Genomic DNA, 20,233 nt, shown 5'->3' with positions numbered 1-20,233 from the left:
TCATCATGAGAAAAATAGATCCATCAAGGTTGATTATATTAGATCGGGATCGAGCGTAAGTCATGCTTTCAATGAATGCTTGAGTGCTATTCTCAAACTAACTCCATTGCTACTTGTTAATCCTAAACCGGTACTTGAGGATGAGATTGAAGATCGATGGAAATGGTTTGAGGTAGGTAAAATTATCGCTTAGCATCTTTTAACTCATATACAAAATATGCAGTTTTTATAATAGTTTTAGAAAAATATTATATTTTTTGAGATAACACTATAATTTATCTTAAAGGGTTGTTTAGGTGCGCTAGATGGTATTTACATTCCCATTAGAGTTCCAATCCAACACAAACCAAGATATAGAACAAGAAAAGGAGAGATAGCAACTAATGTTTTGGGAGTTTGTGATAGAAATCTCAATTTTACTTATGTGTTACCTGGATGGGAAGGCTCAGCTGTCGATGGTCGTGTATTACGAGATGCTATAGTACGAAGGAATGGTTTGAAAATTCATGAGGGTAGGCCTTTTATATGCTTTCATGTTACATCAGAGAAAGAATGACACTAGTAACTAAATTATATGTTTATATTATAGGTAACTATTATTTGTGTGACGGAGGATATACGAATGGAAAAGGATTTCTTTCACCTTATCGATGTTATAGATATTGGTTAAAGGATTGGCGCGGCGATAATCCATCGCCTCGTTGTAAAGAAGAGCTTTTCAACATGAGGCATGCTAGAGCTCGTAATGTAATTGAAAGGGCATTTGGTTTGTTGAAAGGACGTTGGGGAATTCTTAGAAGTCCTTCATAGTACTCTGTTAAGGTTCATAACAGGATCATTAGTGCTTGTTGTTTGATTCATAATTTCATTCGTAGAGAGATGGAAGTGGATCCCTTAGACATTGATGTAGAAGAACAAATGGAGTATCAACACGAGAATATTGATGTTGTTGAATCGTCGGAGGAGTGGACCACTTGGAGGGATGAGTTGGCCCAATCAATGTGCAATGCAAGATTTTAAAATTGACATATTGCTTTTGAAATATGTTGCTACTTGTTAGCTATAGAACCTTTTTGGACTTTATTTGCTCTTTAGAACTGGCCTAATATAAATTGTTGAACTGCCAAAAAGTTCTGTTTTTTGTGACCTTAATTGCACGCCCTTATGTACTCTTGACGTCTCTTTTGTTGTATATATGCTTTAGTTTATAGTAAATCTTATGATATTTGGTTCTTCCTGATTTTTTTAAATAATTTACCGCATAAGTTCTTACAGGCATAATGAATAGTCAAATATCATCAAATAAGAGATCAAAAAAATCAAGCAACACAACACCTTCAACACGAAGGACATGGATTCCAGAAGAAGAACAAACTCTTTTAAAAGGACTTAAAGAGTTGTGTGCTAATGGTTGGAGAGGTGATAATGGTACCTTTCGACCAGGACACTTGATGGAGTTAGAACGTTATATACACAAACATCATCCTAGAAGTGGATTGAAAGGTGAACCACACATCAAAAATAAAATCAGATACTGGAAAAGATGCTATGGAAGTATAACTTTATTGAAGACTCGAAGTGGATTGGGATTTCAATATAGTGATGGAACTATAATAGTTGACGATTCAAAACATTGGATTGACTTTATAAAGGTTATTTCTGTTTTTTCATATGGTACTTCCTTATTAGTTACTTTCATATACAGTAGCCATTAGCCTCTCTTTAGATCCTTTTACAATTAATTAATATCATATTGTTCTATTTTTTTAAATATTCTAGATTGATCCACAAGCCAGGAAAATGAATGCTAAGAAATGGCCAATGTTTGAGGATTGGGAAGAAATCTTTGGCAAGGATAGAGCAACAGGAGAGTTCGCTGAAGAGCCCCTAGATGCTACTGAAGAAATTCAAAAGAGTCAAGCTCCACAACATTCTAATGACATGAGTTTGGGATTTCCTATCGATGTTGATCTTGATGATGATGAAGAAGAAGAACAAAATGTGTACCATAGCTCTAAAGTTGGTACTGAAGAAGCTGAAAATGTCACTGGACAAGGTGGATTTGCTACAGCTGAAGATTTCACGGAACCTAGTTCATTTACTAGAGCTGAAAATGTCACTGGACCTAGCGTATTTAATGAAGGAGAAAATGTTGCTGGTTCTGAAAATGAACATGTTGGATCCCGAAAAAGTCATAAACAAGGTGAGTATTCAAAAAGATCATCTTCTAATGTTAACGAGAAAGAGAAAAGCAAGAAAAGGAAAAAAATAGTAGAGGATGATAGTGAGACATTTCTTAAGGGTATGATGGAAGTTATGAAAAACTTTACTGAAAGTCAAGATTCTTTGATTGAAAAGATGGGGGATCGTGATCGATCTGATGTTCGTGGTCAAGTTTATTCTATTCTTTAATCCCCTGTATTTGAGTTGTGCACCACAGGGAAACGTATAAAAGCTGCAATGATTCTCTGTAATGATGACAAAAAGATGGAATTATTTTTACGTATGGGTGAACATGATCGTCAGACAATGATGTGGATGGTTGTCCATGATAAACTTTGAAGTATTGTGAACTTGTGATATAAGTGGCTACACTAGTTTAGTAATTTTTACTTGAAATCACTTCAAAGTGTGACAACAGTCGCTTTTTTGGGCATCTCTAATTATTAATGTGCGCATGAGCATGTTAAATCTTTTTGGGTAACTAAAGTTTTATCAAAATATCTCAACTCTTGTGTCAATGCTAAGCACAAATGTAATTATATAGTTGTTATTACAACTCTTCAAATTCTAGTGTAGCCATTTACTTTTGAGATTCTGAAATGCAATTATATAGCTGCTATGACAGTTTTCTAATCTGTCTTGTATTTCTGTGTCTAGTCTCTGTTTTTCATTGTTAATTTCTTTATGAGTTGATGAATGTGTGTGATAGAAGAGGTGAAGAAGTTCGCTTCTATTTGTTTGAACAGTGTGGCAGATGATTTAGGCGAAATATGGAAACTGTAAATTTCATCTCATTTTGGAAGGTTTGATACTGCATCTGACCATGGAATCAATATCGTATTTGCTATTTGGACACCTTATTTTTAATGATAAGTCCCATTGTAACAGAGAACATGGTTTCATACTTTATGTCCCTCTAACTTTGTTTTCGGTCACACAGAACTAGATATAAGATGTTATAACCCCATGTAATACAAAGAACAGAATTCCAATCGAAGGCTCTGCAACTACTTTGCAATTCTTAATTTGGAAATAACCTGTTTACGGAGTGCGTGACGGACCGTCGTATCCATAACGGTCCGTCCTGCTGGTTCGTCATGAAGTTCAGAGAAGTAGTTCCAGTACCCAAATTTCAAGAGTTTAAGTGTTTTGGAACGGAGACCCTCGACGGATCGTTGTGCCTGTGACGATCCGTCATATCTGTCGTCGAGGATAATGAAGAGAGCAGCAGAAGAAATTGAACAAGTATGGGACGACAGAGTCCATGACGGTCCGTCGTGACCACGACGATCCGTCGCGATATCCGTCGACCCAGCCGCGTTTTGACAGATTTCCAGCAAATAGAGTCCTTATGTAATTAGGTTTTTATTTTTTTTATAAATAGTTCGAAAAATCTCCTTTGTAAAGTTTAAGTGCAATGGTAATCGTAATCAAAATGGAATTGTCACAAAAAGTTACCAGAAGACCATGCAGCCTTTCTCTTTTTCGTTTTTCCTTTTTAAGAAAAAGACAATGGATCGTATACAAGAGTTTGATATATCAACAAATAAAAAAATATAAATAAGAGGACATTACTTCCTCTATTTGAGTTGTCTAGTATGAATAAGTTGATCTTTTGGACGTATGGTGGCAAAATTGTGAAGATGTTTGACATCTTCTTCTTCTTGTTCTTTTTAAATCTTATTTTAATGTAGTAACAATTTTTTAATTTTATATTAGAAAAAGAAGAAGAATAGGAATAAATAATGTTTTAGCAAAGAAATCTTTTTTGATGTTTTAACAAAGAACCTTGTTGCAAAGGAAGTGTAAAAATAAATAAAGTGTAAAGGGTATTTTTGTAAACATACACTTTTTAAATAGAAATTATGCAAGATTTGTTTTTTCTAATACATCAAACCAAACAGTGTATAAAAAATAATGATTGCATAACTAATGCAAGTATTAATAATGCAAGCACTACTAATGCAAGCATTACTAATACACCCTATTTTGCATTATTCTTATACACTCTACCAAACGACCCCTTAGAGTTTATTTGAATTAACTTATTTTAAACGCTTTTAAAAGTAATTTTATAGTGTTAGGTAAAAAAATAAAAATACTAATAAGCACTTATTTTAAAGTTAAAAATAACAAAATTAAATCAAAAGTTAATCCAACCATACTCAAATCATATTTTTGAGCAATCCAAATTCATTAAGAGATTTTATAAGATTTGAACATTAGAATCTCCTTTAAGTACAAACAAATAAGTTTTAAATAGATATTAAACATAACAAATGTGATATAAAATGTATGGAATTGAAAATAATTATTTTTTGGCATAATATATAAATATAATCCTTAACTTGACTTCAACGAATAATTATATCCTTCAATTTTGAGTATGCACAAGTAAATATTTAAAATTGTATAAAATTGAACAAGTAAACAAACATGTAATATATGACATATGACACAATTTGTCATGTAGGACAAATGTGTCAATTTCTTCAATTTCGTACAAAGTTAAATAAGTATCTATATGTAGGCATCCAAAATTAAATGTCATAGTTATCAGATGACACCAAATTAATGATCATGTTTATGTTTTATATTTTTTTTCATACCTTATAATTTACAAATGACAATGGTCTAATATTACAATTAATTTGATGAATAAGCATTGGAACAATGAATGGTTAAGATTTAAAATATTAATCAAAAAGGATAATTGGTTCTTCCACTTTGATAAATATTTTATTTTATTGTACTATGTGTATTTATTTGTTATAAAAATAAAAAAAAATTAAGAAAAAAAAAACTCTTATTACTCTTTTCCATTCCTCATTTTTGTGTCTCTTTTGGACAATCGGTTGGTCGCATCTGCATATGAAATTCCAAATTAGCCCTCAACCATGCCGGCCTCAGCATCATCGGCGCCGCCCCCTCCGACTCACAGCCGTCGTGAGGATCTGATCGGACGGTTGAGCTCTTCCTCCACCGAAGCAAAACTCAAAGCTCTCCGTGACCTTAAGAATCAGATCATCGGTAACCGTACGAAAAAACTTTGTTTCCTCAAACTCGGCGCCGTTCCGTCTGTTACCTCAATACTCTCTTCCTCCTCCGCCACCGCCGCTGCCGCTGCTGCTGCTGTTTGTTCCGGTAATGACGTGGAACTCAACGATTCGCTAATTATTCAATCCGCTGCTGCTATTGGTAGCTTCGCTTGTGGCTTTGATGATGGTGTTAAAGCCGTCCTTGATGCCGGTGCATTTCCTCTTCTTCTTCGCCTTATTTCTTATCCTAATGATAAGGTAATTTCAAATTTTGAGATCTTCTGTTTTGGCTCCATTATAAAGAATGTCTAAATTAATTAAAAATTTATAATTGCTTAATATCTTCTGTTTGTCTGCTATCTCTGTACTCAGAATAGGTTAAAAAAACTTGTTTTTAGTGTAGTTATTAGATCATAGTACAGGTTAAATCCTAATTTCAATTTTTGAGAGTTTTTGTTTTTTGGTGTTTACCTATAATTCAAAGCAAATTATAGTGGGCAAGAAGTTTCATGTTACTTGATTAACTTATATATTATGTTAGCCGTGATGGTGGAAGAAAAACACTGAAGTAGTGTAAAGGTTAGTTTTATACGGAAAAACATTACATCCAAATTTACAAATTGGAAGGCAAGAAGTACTGTGTAACAATCTTTGTTTCTGGTTTGCTTATTTCATCCATTTTTCAACTTGCTAAATCATTAAAACAAGAAAAATACCGGTAGGGTGAAATTAGTGGCTCAAAGTAACATAGTTTTTGGCGGGGAATTGAACCCTCACTAACAAGGGGAAAGCTCAGATTGAGCTACTAAGACTCCCTAGTAAAAGACTTCTGTCTTATTTTGATGATCTTGGGCTCCCTTTAATCCCCGAAAGGTGTTGGTAAAAAACTAAGTTTATTTGCTGAATACATGTGCGGCCCCTCAAATTTGTCTGAGTTTTTTATTTAGGCACTTATACTTTGCCTTGTACAATTGAACAGCTGAATTTAAGTCAATCTGTGTAAATTAGACACGATGTGCTGATGAAGTGTGTATACTTACCACCCTTAGCGCGTGTTAAGCATTGAGAATGGCTAATTCCATTTGACTTTCCTTTTTATTGTTTCTTTCAAATTTCTCCTTCTTCCCCACTCTTTCTTGCACCTATCTCCGCTATTTTTAACCACCATCCACCTCCTCCTCCCACTACCCTTCCCTCCTCCCCGTCTATTAGTATCTCTCGCCAAAAACAAACTTCCTGTCTGGACAAATCCAGTCCTTCTTCATCTTCAGATTCAAACACCATTGTTGTTGGTAAATAACCTCTAGGAAAAAATGGCAACCCAAATCTGATTCCCATTTTGAAACTATAAAACCTTTTCTGTTTTAAAAGACAAAAAGTTGGGTGCTAAGCTTGGTTAGGGTCCAAGATAGATTTTTTTTCCAGAGAAGGTAAAAGTTATGAAATTTAATGATATTTGGATCCTTTATCCTGGAACATTAATCATAGTTGTGTTAAATGCAGGCCGTGTTAACCCCTAGGCCACTACAACCATCGCTTGGGGCCCATATTTTGGGGAGCCCATTTAAAAAGAATAGTATTTATCCATATATTTCTTAAAAATAAAATATGATGTACTTCTAAATTTCTTTAAAACAAAGCGAGTAAGAAGTAATTATTCAAATGGTTATTTTCACTTCCTTAAGGGAATTAAATAAATTTGGGAATTATTTCCTTACGTGGGGAAAGGAGATTGTACTTCCTTATTTATTTACTAATAATTTGATTATTTACCATATATTCATCTTCTTATTCTCTATTTTATTACTCCTCTGTTTCACAAAGAACGGTCTAGCTTGACTTGGCATGGAGTTTAAGAGAATAAAGAAGAATTTTGATCATGTGGTCCTAAATTAACGTTATGTCAAATGTACAAAATTGCCCTTTAATCTAGTGGCCTTAAACATGCCACGTGGAAAGTTGTTATCAAAAAAGGAAGATGTCATTCTTTTTGAAACAGACTAAAAAGGAAAAAAGAAAAAAGGTCATTCTTTTTGAAACGGAAGGAGTATAATATTGAGATTTCTCCTGCAAAACTTATTGAGTGAATGTTTCTTACAAGTTACAAAAGAGCAAAATTGTTTTTTGGTGTCTTCATATTTTCAAGAAGTGCAACAACCATTATGTTGAAGGAATGCTACACTATTTTGATATCTTTTATTTTTGTCTTCTACACTATTTTAATATCTTTATGACAATTTATCAAATTCTTGAGCCAGGTTTTGTTATTTTAACTTTATTTTATAGTTTTTCTTGAAAAAAATTTATTTTTGATATTCCTAGTTCATAAGTATACATATTTTTGTTTTAGTTATTATAATTTATCCAATTTAAGTATGTCAACTTTCTTTTTTTTTTATGACATGGGAAATCCGCAGCCACTACACTTTGGGTGCGCATAGGGTAAAACTCCCGCTCCTATGCAATAGCTAGCAAACCACATAGAAGAGGTAATCTGTACTAGGCAAGCCCAGTGCGACGAGCCCCTTGCTTTCGTTAACAAGGGGTTTCGAACTTGAGACCTCCAACATGGAAGTTCCAAGCCCAAACCACTGGGCCACCCGAAGGGTAATTTAAATGTCAACTAAAAAATATGATTTCAATCTTACAAAAAGGAGTGAAAATTTGAATTAAATATATCCCAAAAAGGGCACTTGATAGATTTTTGATAAATAATAAATTTTTAATAAAACAATATAGGGGATGTTCTTCAAATGAGTAATTCACTAATATAGTTGAGTTAGATGATAATAACTTGAGTTAGATGATAATAACATTTAAGGAGAAAATCTAAAAGAAGTGTGAAAAATGTGGCATATTCCCGAAAATCTAAAAGAAGTGTGAAGTGTGATAATTTGAATTGTTGCATCTCTAAAATAAATGTGACAATTATTTTTTAAAAGAGAATGTAAATAAATAAATAAAATATCAGGGCGCCTCCTGAAGTTTGGCTTTAGGCCCCTAATCTTATTGAGTTGCCCCTGGTTATATGGCATATCTGAGGAATAGTGTCTAGTTCATGTCTTACATTAGGGAGATCACGACTTCTAAAAGTTCAGTGACTAGAGCAGTGCCAGAGAGAAGAACTGAATTAGAAGAAGAGTCCTTCTAAATCAGAGTTGAGTTGCTGGAAAAAGATTATGTTGCCAGAAAATTTATGGCGAGTAAACCAGATCCAACATCGATTCTTTATTTTAACGCTTGTCAGCAAAGAGAGAGATTGTGGGAATAACAATAAACAGTGTCGTTGAAGAAGAAAAAGAAGAAAAAAAACAAGGAAGAAGAAGGAAAAATGTGTACTCCCTCTTTTCTTTTATCTATTTGTCTTTTTTAATTTTTTTTATGACCGTGGTGTCTGACCCAACTACTAGTTCCACGGGATCTCTGCCACCTCCCACTAGCAACAAGTACCAGGTAACTCGGTGCACCAAGGATAGGACAAATGACAAGAATCACGTAGTGTTTTTTGTCTCCACTTGGAATTGAACATGAGATCTTATGGTTCTCAACCATTACCACTAGGCTACCACTAAGCCACACACTTGGGGTCTCTTTTCCTTTATTTTTTATTGACACGTTTCTTTGCATGTATATTGCCACTTAACTTGCGTGTCAACTATACAGATTTAAACTTTGCTGAAGATTGAATGATATGTGTCTATCTAATTGGCACAGTAAATGCATAGATCAAGTGTTCAATAGGTCATAGCCTCAAAGCCGCTGTTGAGGTGTCTAAATGAAAAATCTTGACAAGTTAAGGGGGGCTGCCTATGTATTCAGCCTTGTTTGAACTTGGGTTTACTCAGTTGTTGTGAACTTGCGATGATATTTTGGATTGTTATTTCTGAATGCAATCTCTGTCTTAGTCACAAGTTTATATTAATTTTCTGCCAATCAGAAAAATGGTTACCTATTTCACCATTAATTGAATTTTGATTGACTTGCTGTTTTTAAACTTCCTTTTAGTACCTTCCAAATATGTTTAAGTTTCTTGTCCCCTCATTTACTTTTTAGATTGTTATGTTTATTTGTTCTAATGCCTGATCATTTTAGAAAAAAACTGTTCTAGTGTCAAACTTTTATGCCTGTTCCATAGGCTGTTATTTATTCTATGCTTGTAAAGTAACATGGGAAGGGAAAGGAAAATAGACGGAAGAGAAGTGTTTCCTTTTGTTTTTCTTTTTGTTGTTGTCAGAAACAAGGAAAAGAAAATTTGTTTGACCTTTCTTTTTCTTTTATCCAAATTTGTGAGCCGGGCGTGAAAGATGTTCCACCCATTCTTGTCATTTCAATCTTCCTGGAGAAGACTTGGAAAGGATTTCCCGAGTATGTCTGAGAATGAGATCAGTGTGAAGATCCAATGCTGAAACCACATTATTTTGTAAACGAATCTCCCACATTCACACACTGCACCAGAGTCCTAGAGAATCAGAAATTTTTAGAATTTCCTTATTTTTTCTTCCTTTTAGTAATGCTAGTATGATATTTATAAACATAGACTCAGAGCCAATATGAAATGGAATTTCTGTCCGTACGTAGACAAGGTGGATAGTTAGTTAGACTCTTGTAATGTACTCAATTTATGATATAAATGATGTCCTTGTACATCTTTTGAATAATTTTTGAATTACTCATTTTGGAATTGAAGGACTTTGCTTCATCAGAAAATTGGTAACATTTCTATCTGGAAACATTTCTTCCAAAATATTTTCAAGCAAAGCAAGGTAAAAAAGGGAGTTAGTGGGTGAAAAAATGGGAGAGTGATTAGTGCGACCATCAAGGCAGTTGATAAAATTCCTCGAGGAACTCAACTGCTTGTAGAAGTTGAAGTATTTGTTGTCTCTGACGTTCAAATATCATAACTGGGTAATTTTTGTTCCTTAAGACAAATGTCTTTGACAAGTGAAATAGATTTCCTTATTATTTTTAGGATCTGAACTGAAAATTTATGACTGAACAAGTTAAGAATTTGATAGCTTACCCAATCAAAAGGAATTGCAATAAAATATTGTTACTTCATATTTTTTCTTCTTTTCTCCCTTTTCTTGATTTTAAAACTACCTATATAGGAAGTGCGCGGATACCTCAGTGAGAGGTGCGAGAGGCTGGTTGTAGTGGGTACACAGAAGGGTAGAGGTAGGTCGAAAAAATATTAGAGAGAGATGATTAAACATGACATGGGGCATCTTCATATTACCGATGACATGACTCTAGATAGGAAGGGGTGGAGGTCGTATGTTAGAGTAGAAGGCCAGTAGGGATAAAGTGTTGTCTTGCTTTGCGAAGGTTTATGCTTGTTAGTGCTTGTCGTAGTACTAGTTGTACCATTGTAGTTCTTGTCCTATGTTTTTTATTTGTGTTTCAAGTTAATACACTATTTTGCTGCTGTTATTGTTTCTTTCTTATTTACTTTACCATGCTTTTCTTACTACTGCTCTGTCTTCATTGTTATATTCTTCTTACTTGGGTTTGATGCACATGAGCAAAGGTCTTTCGGATCAGCCTCTCTACCTCCATGGGGTAGTGGTAAGGTTTGCGTACACTCTATTCTCCCCAGACCCTAGTTAGTGAGATTTCACCGGGTATGTTATTGTTGTATGTAGGAAATCAGTTTGCAATAAGTTAAAAGTAATTTTGGGGAGAGCAGATCAACTAGGTGTTTTACTGCTCTTTCAGATGATCACGAGGCCGAACCTTTTGATTGATATGTCCCAAAATCACTGTTTAGGAGTATATCTCATAATTTTTATCATCTCTGATTATTTAACTTGATCTAATGCCAGGTAGTCGGAGCAGCTGCTCGATCCCTTAAGTTCATTTATCAATCGAAGTTAGCCCCAAGGTATGATTTTCTTCAGGGGAACAATATGGAATTTATCCAGTCGTTACTGAATAGTGAAAATGAGAATGTGACTGGACTTGGTGCAAGTATCATTACACATTCTTGCTGGACAAGTATGGAGCAGAAGGCATTAAGTGATGCTGGAATTATTAAAAAGCTCACTTGTATGCTTGGAGGGTCTGTAACTCAAAAAGATGCTAGTTTGGAGTCTGTAGCCACTATCCTAAAGGGAAATCCTGAAGTCATATCAAAGTTCATCGATCCTGAAAATGGAGGAGCATTGGGTACTGTTACTGAATTGACCAAGGATAAAAATTCCCGGACAAGATTGCTTGCTTGCATATGCTTGATTGTCATAAGGAACTCTGCTCCTTCTTGCCTTCAAGATTTACGAATCAAAACAAAATTGATACTAATTCTACTTGAGCTTCTTGATGATGATCAAGTTGGAGACGAAGCTCCTTTTGCCTTGTCTAGTTTAATTGCAGAAAAGGAGGATCTGCAAGTATTAGCATTCGAGGCAAATGTTATCGATAAACTTGTCAACCACCTGCGGAAAGGTCCATTATTGTCGAGACGTTTGGAGGGAATACTTATTGCATTGGCTAACATGTGTTCAAGACTGGAACGCTGCAGGGATCGGCTTTTGTCATTAGAGGTCAGTTGCTTTACCTTGTGTAAACACTTTGTTGTGTTTATTGTCATTTTGTGTCTGTAAGGCTGCAAGCAAACAATTTAATTCAGGTATCTGCACTTGGACCTTGTTTGCCTGGTTTCCAACTTCACAGATAGAGAAAGTAATGGAGGTTAATCCATTGAGCTGCATCCGAACTCCATTCAAACTAGAATTTCTTAGAATCTGCTTAGATTAACAATTACAGTTCTTAAAGTACCAAACTAATCAAAGCTTTGAGTGCTAATGGTGGTAGGTTCAGCTGTAACGAATATGTTAATTCTACCTCTCATAAAAGCAAGCGCATAACTTACGTTTATCTTTGTTTTACTTAGAGCTGCAATTGAATCAAATATTAGTTGGTTCCTGGCTGTTTCTGCTCCTTTCGGATCATTGAACTTGATTTGAAGTGGGGGATAGATTTGAGCTCAAATTATATGCCTGAATTCAATTTGAACTCGGTTCAAATTATATGGTAGGTTTGAGCTTGGCTCATTACAGAAGCTCAATTCATTAGTCTTGTATAAATTATAAAGTATTCCACTGTTCCTTGTAAATGGCTAAAGATAAATGATAATCCCAGATTTGATACAAGGGAGGACAATGAACAAGTGTTTTGAGATGCAATAAGCACAAAGTAGCAACTGTACGCGTCATCAAAGTGAAGCACATATTCTAACAAATAACTAACGAATCAACACACAAAATAAGTATTCATGCCATTAAAGATTATTCAGTTACCCTTATCTAAAAATATTTGTACCATTAAATAACCACTTTCTTGACTTACAAGTTGAGTAAACATGATCTAAGGATAGAGTCATGACAAACAAAGGTCAGTAATATATTTTTGTAGTAAAAGGAGGTCAAAAGGGAATAAATGCACTAAACCAATGTTTTTAATAGCGAACGGCGCAAAGAAGTGATAAGGTTATTGGGCTTGAAGCAAAAAGTGAGAAGTGCAGTGCACAGTTATGAAGCATCAAATGCCTACAAATTTAATACAAAAAAAGGTTTAGTTGCAGTGTAAATAACTAATTTTACCATCCTATATACAATAACGCCGATATGAAAATAACTCTTCGAAGTTGAGATTCAGAAAAAACGACTTATTCTCGTTGGAAGCACTCTGTGTAGCATTGTTTGAAGCACAAACTTCTCTACAACACATGGTTTTACTTAGAAGTGATAACCCTTCTATTAGTGGCTTCCAAAGGTATGCTAGCCACCTCCAAAAGTATTAATGACATAAAAAAAATGAAACCAGAATACTTAAAGAGCTCCTATGAAAATCACTAGTTGGGAATAAACAAGCTGTAGGGGTGAGAAACTTGAAGACTCAGTATCAATGTCTACTAATGAAATGGCTTAGAAGGCTAGCCTCCAACGAACAAGCTTTGTGGAAGGAGGTGATTCAGGCAAAATATGAAATGGAAGATCACTGGTCAACTAACATGGTGACCAAAACTTATGGAACCAGCCTTAGGAGATCCATAAGGAATCTCTGGCCAAATCTTAGAGGGAATTGCCGAATCAAAATTGGAAATGGTATGAACGTCTCATTTTGGGAAGATAGTTGGCCGGAATGAGGTCCTTCAAAAACATTTTTCCCTGATGTATTTATCCTCAATCAACAACAGAGGGCTACTGTGGCAGAGGTTTGGTCAAACCATGCATGAAATCTGAGCTTTTAATGATTGAGAAATCCAGAGACAGAGAACTCTGGAACAATCCAGAGGAGGAAATACTGTCCAAGATGGTTTTGGAATGGCAAGATCACAAGTAAGGAAGATTCAATGTCAAGGGGGCTTACAAGATGTTCAACCCTTTCAATAACCAGATTAATGGGTTGCCCTAGAAACTGATCCGGAAAACCAAAATTCCCTATAGAGTGTCGTGTGTTAACTTGGCTACTTGCTAAACAAGCTGTTTTGACTCAGGAAAATCTCATGAAGGGGTTCCCCCAAGGCCTAGCTCGAGTGGCAAACGGTGGAGCATTTGTGGCTTAGATCGCTGGTTCAAGCCCCACACTATGCAAAGCAAAGCCTGATATTTAAGTGGATAATGGTAGAGGGGCGGTTCCACTCTCCACCGAGTTTAGAAGGCTGTGATTAGTCCAAAGAGAGGGTCACGGATTTCTCGGTTATCAAAAAAAAATTATCTCATGAAGGGGTATCCAATTGAGCCCTATTATGTTTCCTATGTGGGGTAGAGGCTTAGAACGTGACTCACCTGTTTCTTCACTGTAGGATCACCAACCTGCTGTGGGACCTCTTCATCAATACAAAAGGACTGAATTGGGTGATGCCAATGAGAGAGTAACTCAAACCCTGAAGATCTGGAGTAGTTATGCCAACATCTCTGGACATAGGGAGAGATGGAAAATCATTCTAGCCTGTATTTGGTGGTCAACATGGAAAGATAGGAACCTTAGATGCTTCAGAACAAGAGCAACACTATCTAGAAGATGAAGATGAACTGTTTTGTGTTGTTTCATTTTTGGTGTAAACTGGAGTATATGGAGGATCTAGAATCAGTTGTGAATGTCTTGGGATCCGTGTAATGTTGTCATAGGATTGAAGATCTTATATACTCTCTTTAATTTGTAATTAGGAATCTGTAACAGGTTGTGGAAGGTTTTGATTTTTTGTAAATAGAATACAAATTGTTACCGTCTCAAAAAAAAAAAATCCACTAGTTGAATTTCTTCTATATTCATTTCTTTACACCAAAACCTAAGTGGTAATAACTTTCCACTTAATCTTCACTATAGTGCATTCTTTCCCTTAAAAATTTCTCTGATTTCTCTCCTCCCATATGAGCCACCAGATACAAGCTGGTACTGTTCTCCACATCACCTATACAGGCTCTTGCTACCTCCTCTTCTGGCCCAACAACTTAGTAGGTCTGCTGTATGTTCTGGCATAATCTAATTGAGGCTAGCTAAATTGGTAAATAGAGCCCATGCTTGTCTTGTTACTTTGCAGTGGAGGAAAAGGTGTTTGTTAGTTTCTAGAGCTTCTTTGCAAAGATAACATCTTGATGCAATATTTCTTCTCCTCTTTTGAAGTGCATCATGTGTCAGACAAGCTCTCCTGTTTACCAACAAAGTAAGAACTTCACCTTAGTAGGGGCTACACTTTTCAGATAGCACTCCGTGGGCCTGATTTTTCCCTGCAGTTGTGGCTAGGTCCCTTCTATATATTCTATTCACAGAGAATTGACCATCCGACTGATGGCTCCATAGCAATTTATCTGTTTCCAGATTTTTGCCAAGAAAGTCTCCAATAAATCCTCTTCCTCTTCAAGATCGATAAAATCATATCAATCGACCTCTTATAATTATCTTCATAGTTTTCCCCATTTTATCTTTTTGTTTATCGGCCAGTCCTTTTATTACATAATTTGTTTGGTGGTGTAAAAGTAGTTTCCTTGATAATATAGATCAATATATGGAGTTCTTGGAGCTGCTAGGGAAATATTGTAACTGACTGTATGGATATTCCCAGCAGTCTTTTGTAACTTTTGGTTTTGGTACCTTCTTGGTACTTTAGTCAATAAACTTTTACCTTATCAAAAAAAAAATAAAATCTACCAGTCCTTTTATTTGAGCTTAGATTATCGCACAAATCATACAAGTCCTTGACTACACTTGCCTCAGTGACTTCACATCAAGCCAAAGCGTATCTTCGTCATCAAGTATTGGACAGGAATTCGCTAGTATCCATGCATGGTGGAGAACTAGACTGTGCTGCTGCAGATGGCACATGCACAGGATCAGTGTGTCCAAATAAATTCAGTTGAGGGTTACTAGATATTTTGTTTTTTTATTATAAAAATGAGTAGCAGACACACATTTTGGATGACCTTGTAGTTCTTTTAAAAGCAGAACACTTGGAAAATATTTGATACTTTGCTTAGTTGTGTTAAATTGAAGTATGTCGTTCTAGAATTGTGTCATAGATGAGTATTAACTATGAAGGCCTTTCTGTTAGTGAAGCTTTTAATGTTGTGGAGGTCATGCACCAATTCTTTTTATTTACATCTTCTGTACGCAGGCTATGAAGTTTGTAACTGATGCCCTAAGTCAGGATAGTGGTGAAGTGCGTGCTGCAGCATGTGTTTGTTTGAAAAACGTTTCTCGCTCAGTGAAGGTTTGTGATGTTCATAATAGCCTCAGTTAATTCTCAATATTGGCTAATCGTGCAATGATTTTGGCTGACAAACTACTTCACAGAATCTTAGTGCAGGTCTATTTATGAACGAGAGTTTTGTTGTTCCCTTGGTTCAGCTTTTATTTGATGATTTGACCTTTGTCCAGGTATTTTTTTTTTTTTTTTTGTTTTTTGCTAGTGCTCTTCTATGAACCTGGATTTGCAACTTTGGCACCATAGCTGATGCTAGACTGATGGCTTTCATGCCCTATATGTTGGTGAGCATTATCCTCATAGAAGTTGTGTCGAGTGGTTTGAACTTGTATGCTGCGCTGGGTGTTGGTAAAATGAAGCTTAGGAGATCCTGACCTTTTGACAGCAATACTAATGATGCTAAACTGTTGATTTTAGTGACTAATAGGTCATACAAATTAGTGGGGATAAGGTTTGGTAGTTGAGTCTTGTGTTCTCTAAGAGTTCTTTTTAGTGTGATTAGAGATTTGTATATCATTATGGGGTTAAGTGTGAGATTTATGGAATATCTAGTTTTAGAGAACCCCTGATTTGTCCGGAGTATTGGAATGAAACTACCCAACTGGAGCGGAATGGATATAAAAAGTTTATATAGTTTTGGACCAGCTAATTGGGGACAGAAGTGTGTGTGTGTTTTGTAGTATTAGAACATTGACACTCCACCCTCTGAGCTTTGCTTGCAGTGTTGGAAGGTAAGGGGCAAAACAGTTTTGCTTCCTCTTTTAATCCAGTTAACATGGGATGCTACTTGTGAGCAAGATAAGCAACTCAGAATTAGTTCAGGATATTCTCTCAGGCACAATAACACATTTAGCAGTAGTGTTTTGAAGTAATTAAGTTGCAACTTTGGCATTGGCTAAGCTGAAGTGTGCCCATTAAAACTTTGTTTAGAGTTGTCAATTGTAATCATGTATGCTTTAGAGAATCTATGAAAGGAATGTTAACTGAGATTATAATAAGATGTTACATACATGCACCTCTTTCATTCTTGTTGTTTCAACTGGTTCAAGTAGATACTGCATCTCATGACTTGAAAATCTCTGTTGCCTTTGTGGTCCTAATTTTTCTTAGGTTGAGTGATGGAGGATTCATAATTTGTTCCTTAATCCTCTATTACCAGGTTTCTGCCCTTGATGCCATCAGCAACATAGTGGTTGATTTCTTGGCACATAAGACCATGTTTATGAAATGTGGAGGTTTGAAGCAGCTCGTTCAGCTTTCGAAGTCAATGGATGCAACTATTAGGGTTAAAGCTGTGTGTGCTTTAAGGAATCTAACATTCCTTGTGAGTGACAAGTGTAAAGAGGAAATTCTATCAGAACTCACACATTTGACCTTAAGAAGCCTGATTTGTGGTAATTTTTTTGATATTATATGTTGCCTGGAATGTAATGGTTATACAGAGATGTGTCCTTTTGAGGTTTAACACTTTTGTGCTGCAGATCCTGAGGCTTGTGTTCAAGAGCAAGCTTTAGCTTTGGTTTGTAATCTGGTTGATGGGCCTCTAGATTCTATCCAGCATGTCTTTGCTGAGGACGCTCTTCTGCTGCGTGCTGTTGGACAGCAATTGCAAAGTGCTTCAAAAGCTGAAGTCCTTATTCAGGTAAAGACTATTGTTCATGTGTAAATTGTGGATGTCTCAGTGCTAAAATGAATTCTTAACGATTAGAAGTACAACAGGTCCTAATCAACTTCTGAGATTCGTCTGGTCATTCTGCCGGATTTTCATGATTGTTTAAGCTGATGATGAACTGTAAAGGATTTGATTAATATGGTAATACTTTGTGAGGCAGATATTAATTGTGCATCTAGTTGTGACTGGTACGGGCAAAAGTGTCTGCTCCTTGTGTAGTATAAAATTAATATAGTATCAGTAGTGGTGGAGGTTATATCTTTTAGGTGGTTAAAAACTATGTGCTGATTTTTATTTGGGGTGAGCAAAAATTATGCTTATGTGCATGTATCATATATGGGGACCATTCAAATATTTTGTTGGCTTAATAGGCGAAGAATTAAGATAGTCGTGCTGCTAAAAATCAGTTGTTCAAGTGCAGATGTGTGTGTGTTGGAGAAATTTTGTAAATCATGGTTGAGGTTGACCCAACTTTGAAATTAGCAATAATTGCATTAAGTTATAGATTAACGTTGATTTGGCTTTCATGCACCTTGGCATGTATCTCTTGATTCTATATTATAATCTCTGCCATTATTTGCTGACAATTCCTCTATGGTTGAATCTCCGTGATGTATAAGATACATCTAGAGAAGTTATAATGTGGAAAGTAGTCACTAAAAGTAGAATAAGTTGCTTATTCTGAGCGTGAGAATGAACTTCACCGACGTACTTTCTTCTTGAAAGAAGATGATTAGAGATTTCAAGCAATAAATGTTTTATTGCATACAGCAGGTTACATTGCTAGTTTTCTTATTCGAGAAGCTCCATTTCTACTTTTCTCTACCAACAGATTGCATATTGATACTTCGAGAATAATGTCCAAGTAATATGGGTTTTGAAAATCTCTCTCTAGGGTATGTATGTCTTCACCAATGTTGCATCTGGAAATGAGGTGCACAAGGAAGCGGTTATGCAAGAGCTCTTTCCACCGTTAGCTAATGAATGTGAATCAATTATGTCCAAGTTTTTACATAGTGATGATAGCCGGTTACGTACAGCAGCAGTTTGGGCTCTGGTAAATCTTACTTTTCCAAGCAGTTCTGGTGCATTTGGCCGAGTGATGAAATTACGGAATGCTGGCATAGTTTCTCAGTTGAAAAATATGGTCAATGATCCTTGCCTTGATGTAAAGGTCAATGCAATTATTTGGATTAAATTTTGTTCAGATTATTTCTTTGCCTGTCAATTTAAACTTTGTTCAATCCCTTTGTGCAGCTTAGAGCGAGGACGGTTCTGGGGCAATCAGTTACTTCTGGTTATGGTTCGACATGACTATTATGTTTTTATCCTTAATTCAGTGGTTGGTGAGAGATTCTGGTGCAGAATGTTGCTTGTGGACATCAACATGTTTTATATAATGCCATGTCTGCAATCTTTGGGACCAAGGAGAACATGGTATGCACTCATCAAGGTCTATGATGACTCGATTTATGATTTCTCAAGTCGTAGATGGGCAAAAAATGACCAAAATTTTCAAATTCAAGTTTTGCTTATGCATCGACCCCACTTCTTCTTGCAGGTTTAAGCTTTACTTCCAGCATTTTTCAAATTCAAGGCTTTTGCTTTGCTTGGTTTATGCTTGTGTGGCCTAGCTGGTCATATTCAACTGCATCATTCTGTACCCCAGCCGCAATTTTGTATATTTTTTTGTCCTAGTTATAAATATATTATTGTCTGTGATTGTTGCACCTGTTATTCTGTATTTCCCCCCACTATTGGGGGGGGGGGGGGGTGTTAGCAAGGATAATTAATGAGAAGGCATTATCGTCCTTTGTCTCTCTTTATCTTGAGGGTTTACAGAATGTTTGAGAATATTTTCTTCGACTTGTCATCAACACAAGGTAAGGCCAAATATGTGTGTGGTACTGAAGACGATGGCTGATTTAGAAACTTGATGCAGTTCCGCGAAAGATTAGTGTAAAGTGATAGTGAGTAGTTGATGTGGACTGCTGAAAAAGCCATTGTAACACAAATTCTTGAATCTACTCTTGACGGCTTGGAAGGTAAGAAGTTGTTTATTGTTGAAGAAGACTGCGGAAAAAGAAGTGGTGTTAAAGGATAATGAAATGCAGGAGATAGCAGGTAATGTCCTTTTTAACTCTTTCAATCTTTTGCTGCTTCAACAACTTGTCCATGTCTGTTACTGGGTTGTCTTCTTCTTCGCGTAAATGCTCAATACCAGTACTAATTTTTGTTTATGTTAAACCTATCGTGAATGGATTCAACTAATGTGATAGATGGAACTATTTTTTTGAAGTTATTCAAATAATGGGTTTTGTTCCAAGTACTATGATGATCATACAAGATGTCAATCCGATAATGAAGCTGAAGGAAGATAACCGTTATTTTATTGTGTTAATATATGCTATACAAAATCATGCTTGGGAATAATATTTTGATGGAAAGAACTTCCATTGATATTATTTTCCTTGATCTCCATTTCTTTCTTCGAGAGAAGAGAATATTAGTTCTGTTTGTGAACTATTGACAACTTTAAAAACGTTTATTTACTTTGGCTAATTGAGCTTAATTGTAGTACACAAAAAAACATGTTAT

The 20,233-nt window shown here is 35.6% G+C and overlaps 2 protein-coding genes across 2 annotated transcripts; both read left to right on the top strand.

The window, feature by feature from the left end:
• The first annotated feature begins 817 nt into the window (after positions 1-817).
• Positions 818-2,577, top strand: LOC107004029. The gene is made up of 2 exons (XM_015202249.2): positions 818-1,652; positions 1,780-2,577. Exons 1-2 carry the CDS (start codon positions 1,281-1,283, stop codon positions 2,410-2,412), a joined length of 1,005 nt encoding a protein of 334 aa, XP_015057735.1. The 5' UTR covers positions 818-1,280; the 3' UTR covers positions 2,413-2,577.
• Positions 2,578-5,022: 2,445 nt separating this feature from the next.
• On the top strand, positions 5,023-19,964 carry LOC107004804 (armadillo repeat-containing protein 8). The gene is made up of 9 exons (XM_015203161.2): positions 5,023-5,519; positions 11,084-11,800; positions 15,874-15,969; positions 16,053-16,136; positions 17,123-17,357; positions 17,445-17,605; positions 18,531-18,809; positions 18,893-19,072; positions 19,197-19,964. The coding sequence occupies exons 1-8, from the start codon at positions 5,121-5,123 to the stop codon at positions 18,947-18,949; spliced, it is 2,028 nt and encodes a 675-aa protein (XP_015058647.1). The 5' UTR covers positions 5,023-5,120; the 3' UTR covers positions 18,950-19,072; positions 19,197-19,964.
• The last annotated feature ends 269 nt before the right edge of the window (positions 19,965-20,233 follow it).

Source organism: Solanum pennellii, chromosome 11 (assembly GCF_001406875.1).
Source record: "Solanum pennellii chromosome 11, SPENNV200".
NCBI lineage: Eukaryota > Viridiplantae > Streptophyta > Magnoliopsida > Solanales > Solanaceae > Solanum > Solanum pennellii.
This window is presented reverse-complemented; position numbering and strand designations above follow the sequence as displayed.

Bases quoted from the DNA above. Each gene is read 5' to 3' on its own strand.
- LOC107004029 (XM_015202249.2), top strand. From the start codon at position 1,281: ATGAATAGTCAAATATCATCAAATAAGAGATCAAAAAAATCAAGCAAC. The intron at 1,653-1,779 runs GTTATTTCTGTT...TAAATATTCTAG, and splicing joins ATTGGATTGACTTTATAAAG to ATTGATCCACAAGCCAGGAA.
- LOC107004804 (XM_015203161.2), top strand. From the start codon at position 5,121: ATGCCGGCCTCAGCATCATCGGCGCCGCCCCCTCCGACTCACAGCCGT. The intron at 16,137-17,122 runs GTATTTTTTTTT...CTCTATTACCAG, and splicing joins ATGATTTGACCTTTGTCCAG to GTTTCTGCCCTTGATGCCAT. The intron at 17,358-17,444 runs GTAATTTTTTTG...TTTGTGCTGCAG, and splicing joins CTTAAGAAGCCTGATTTGTG to ATCCTGAGGCTTGTGTTCAA.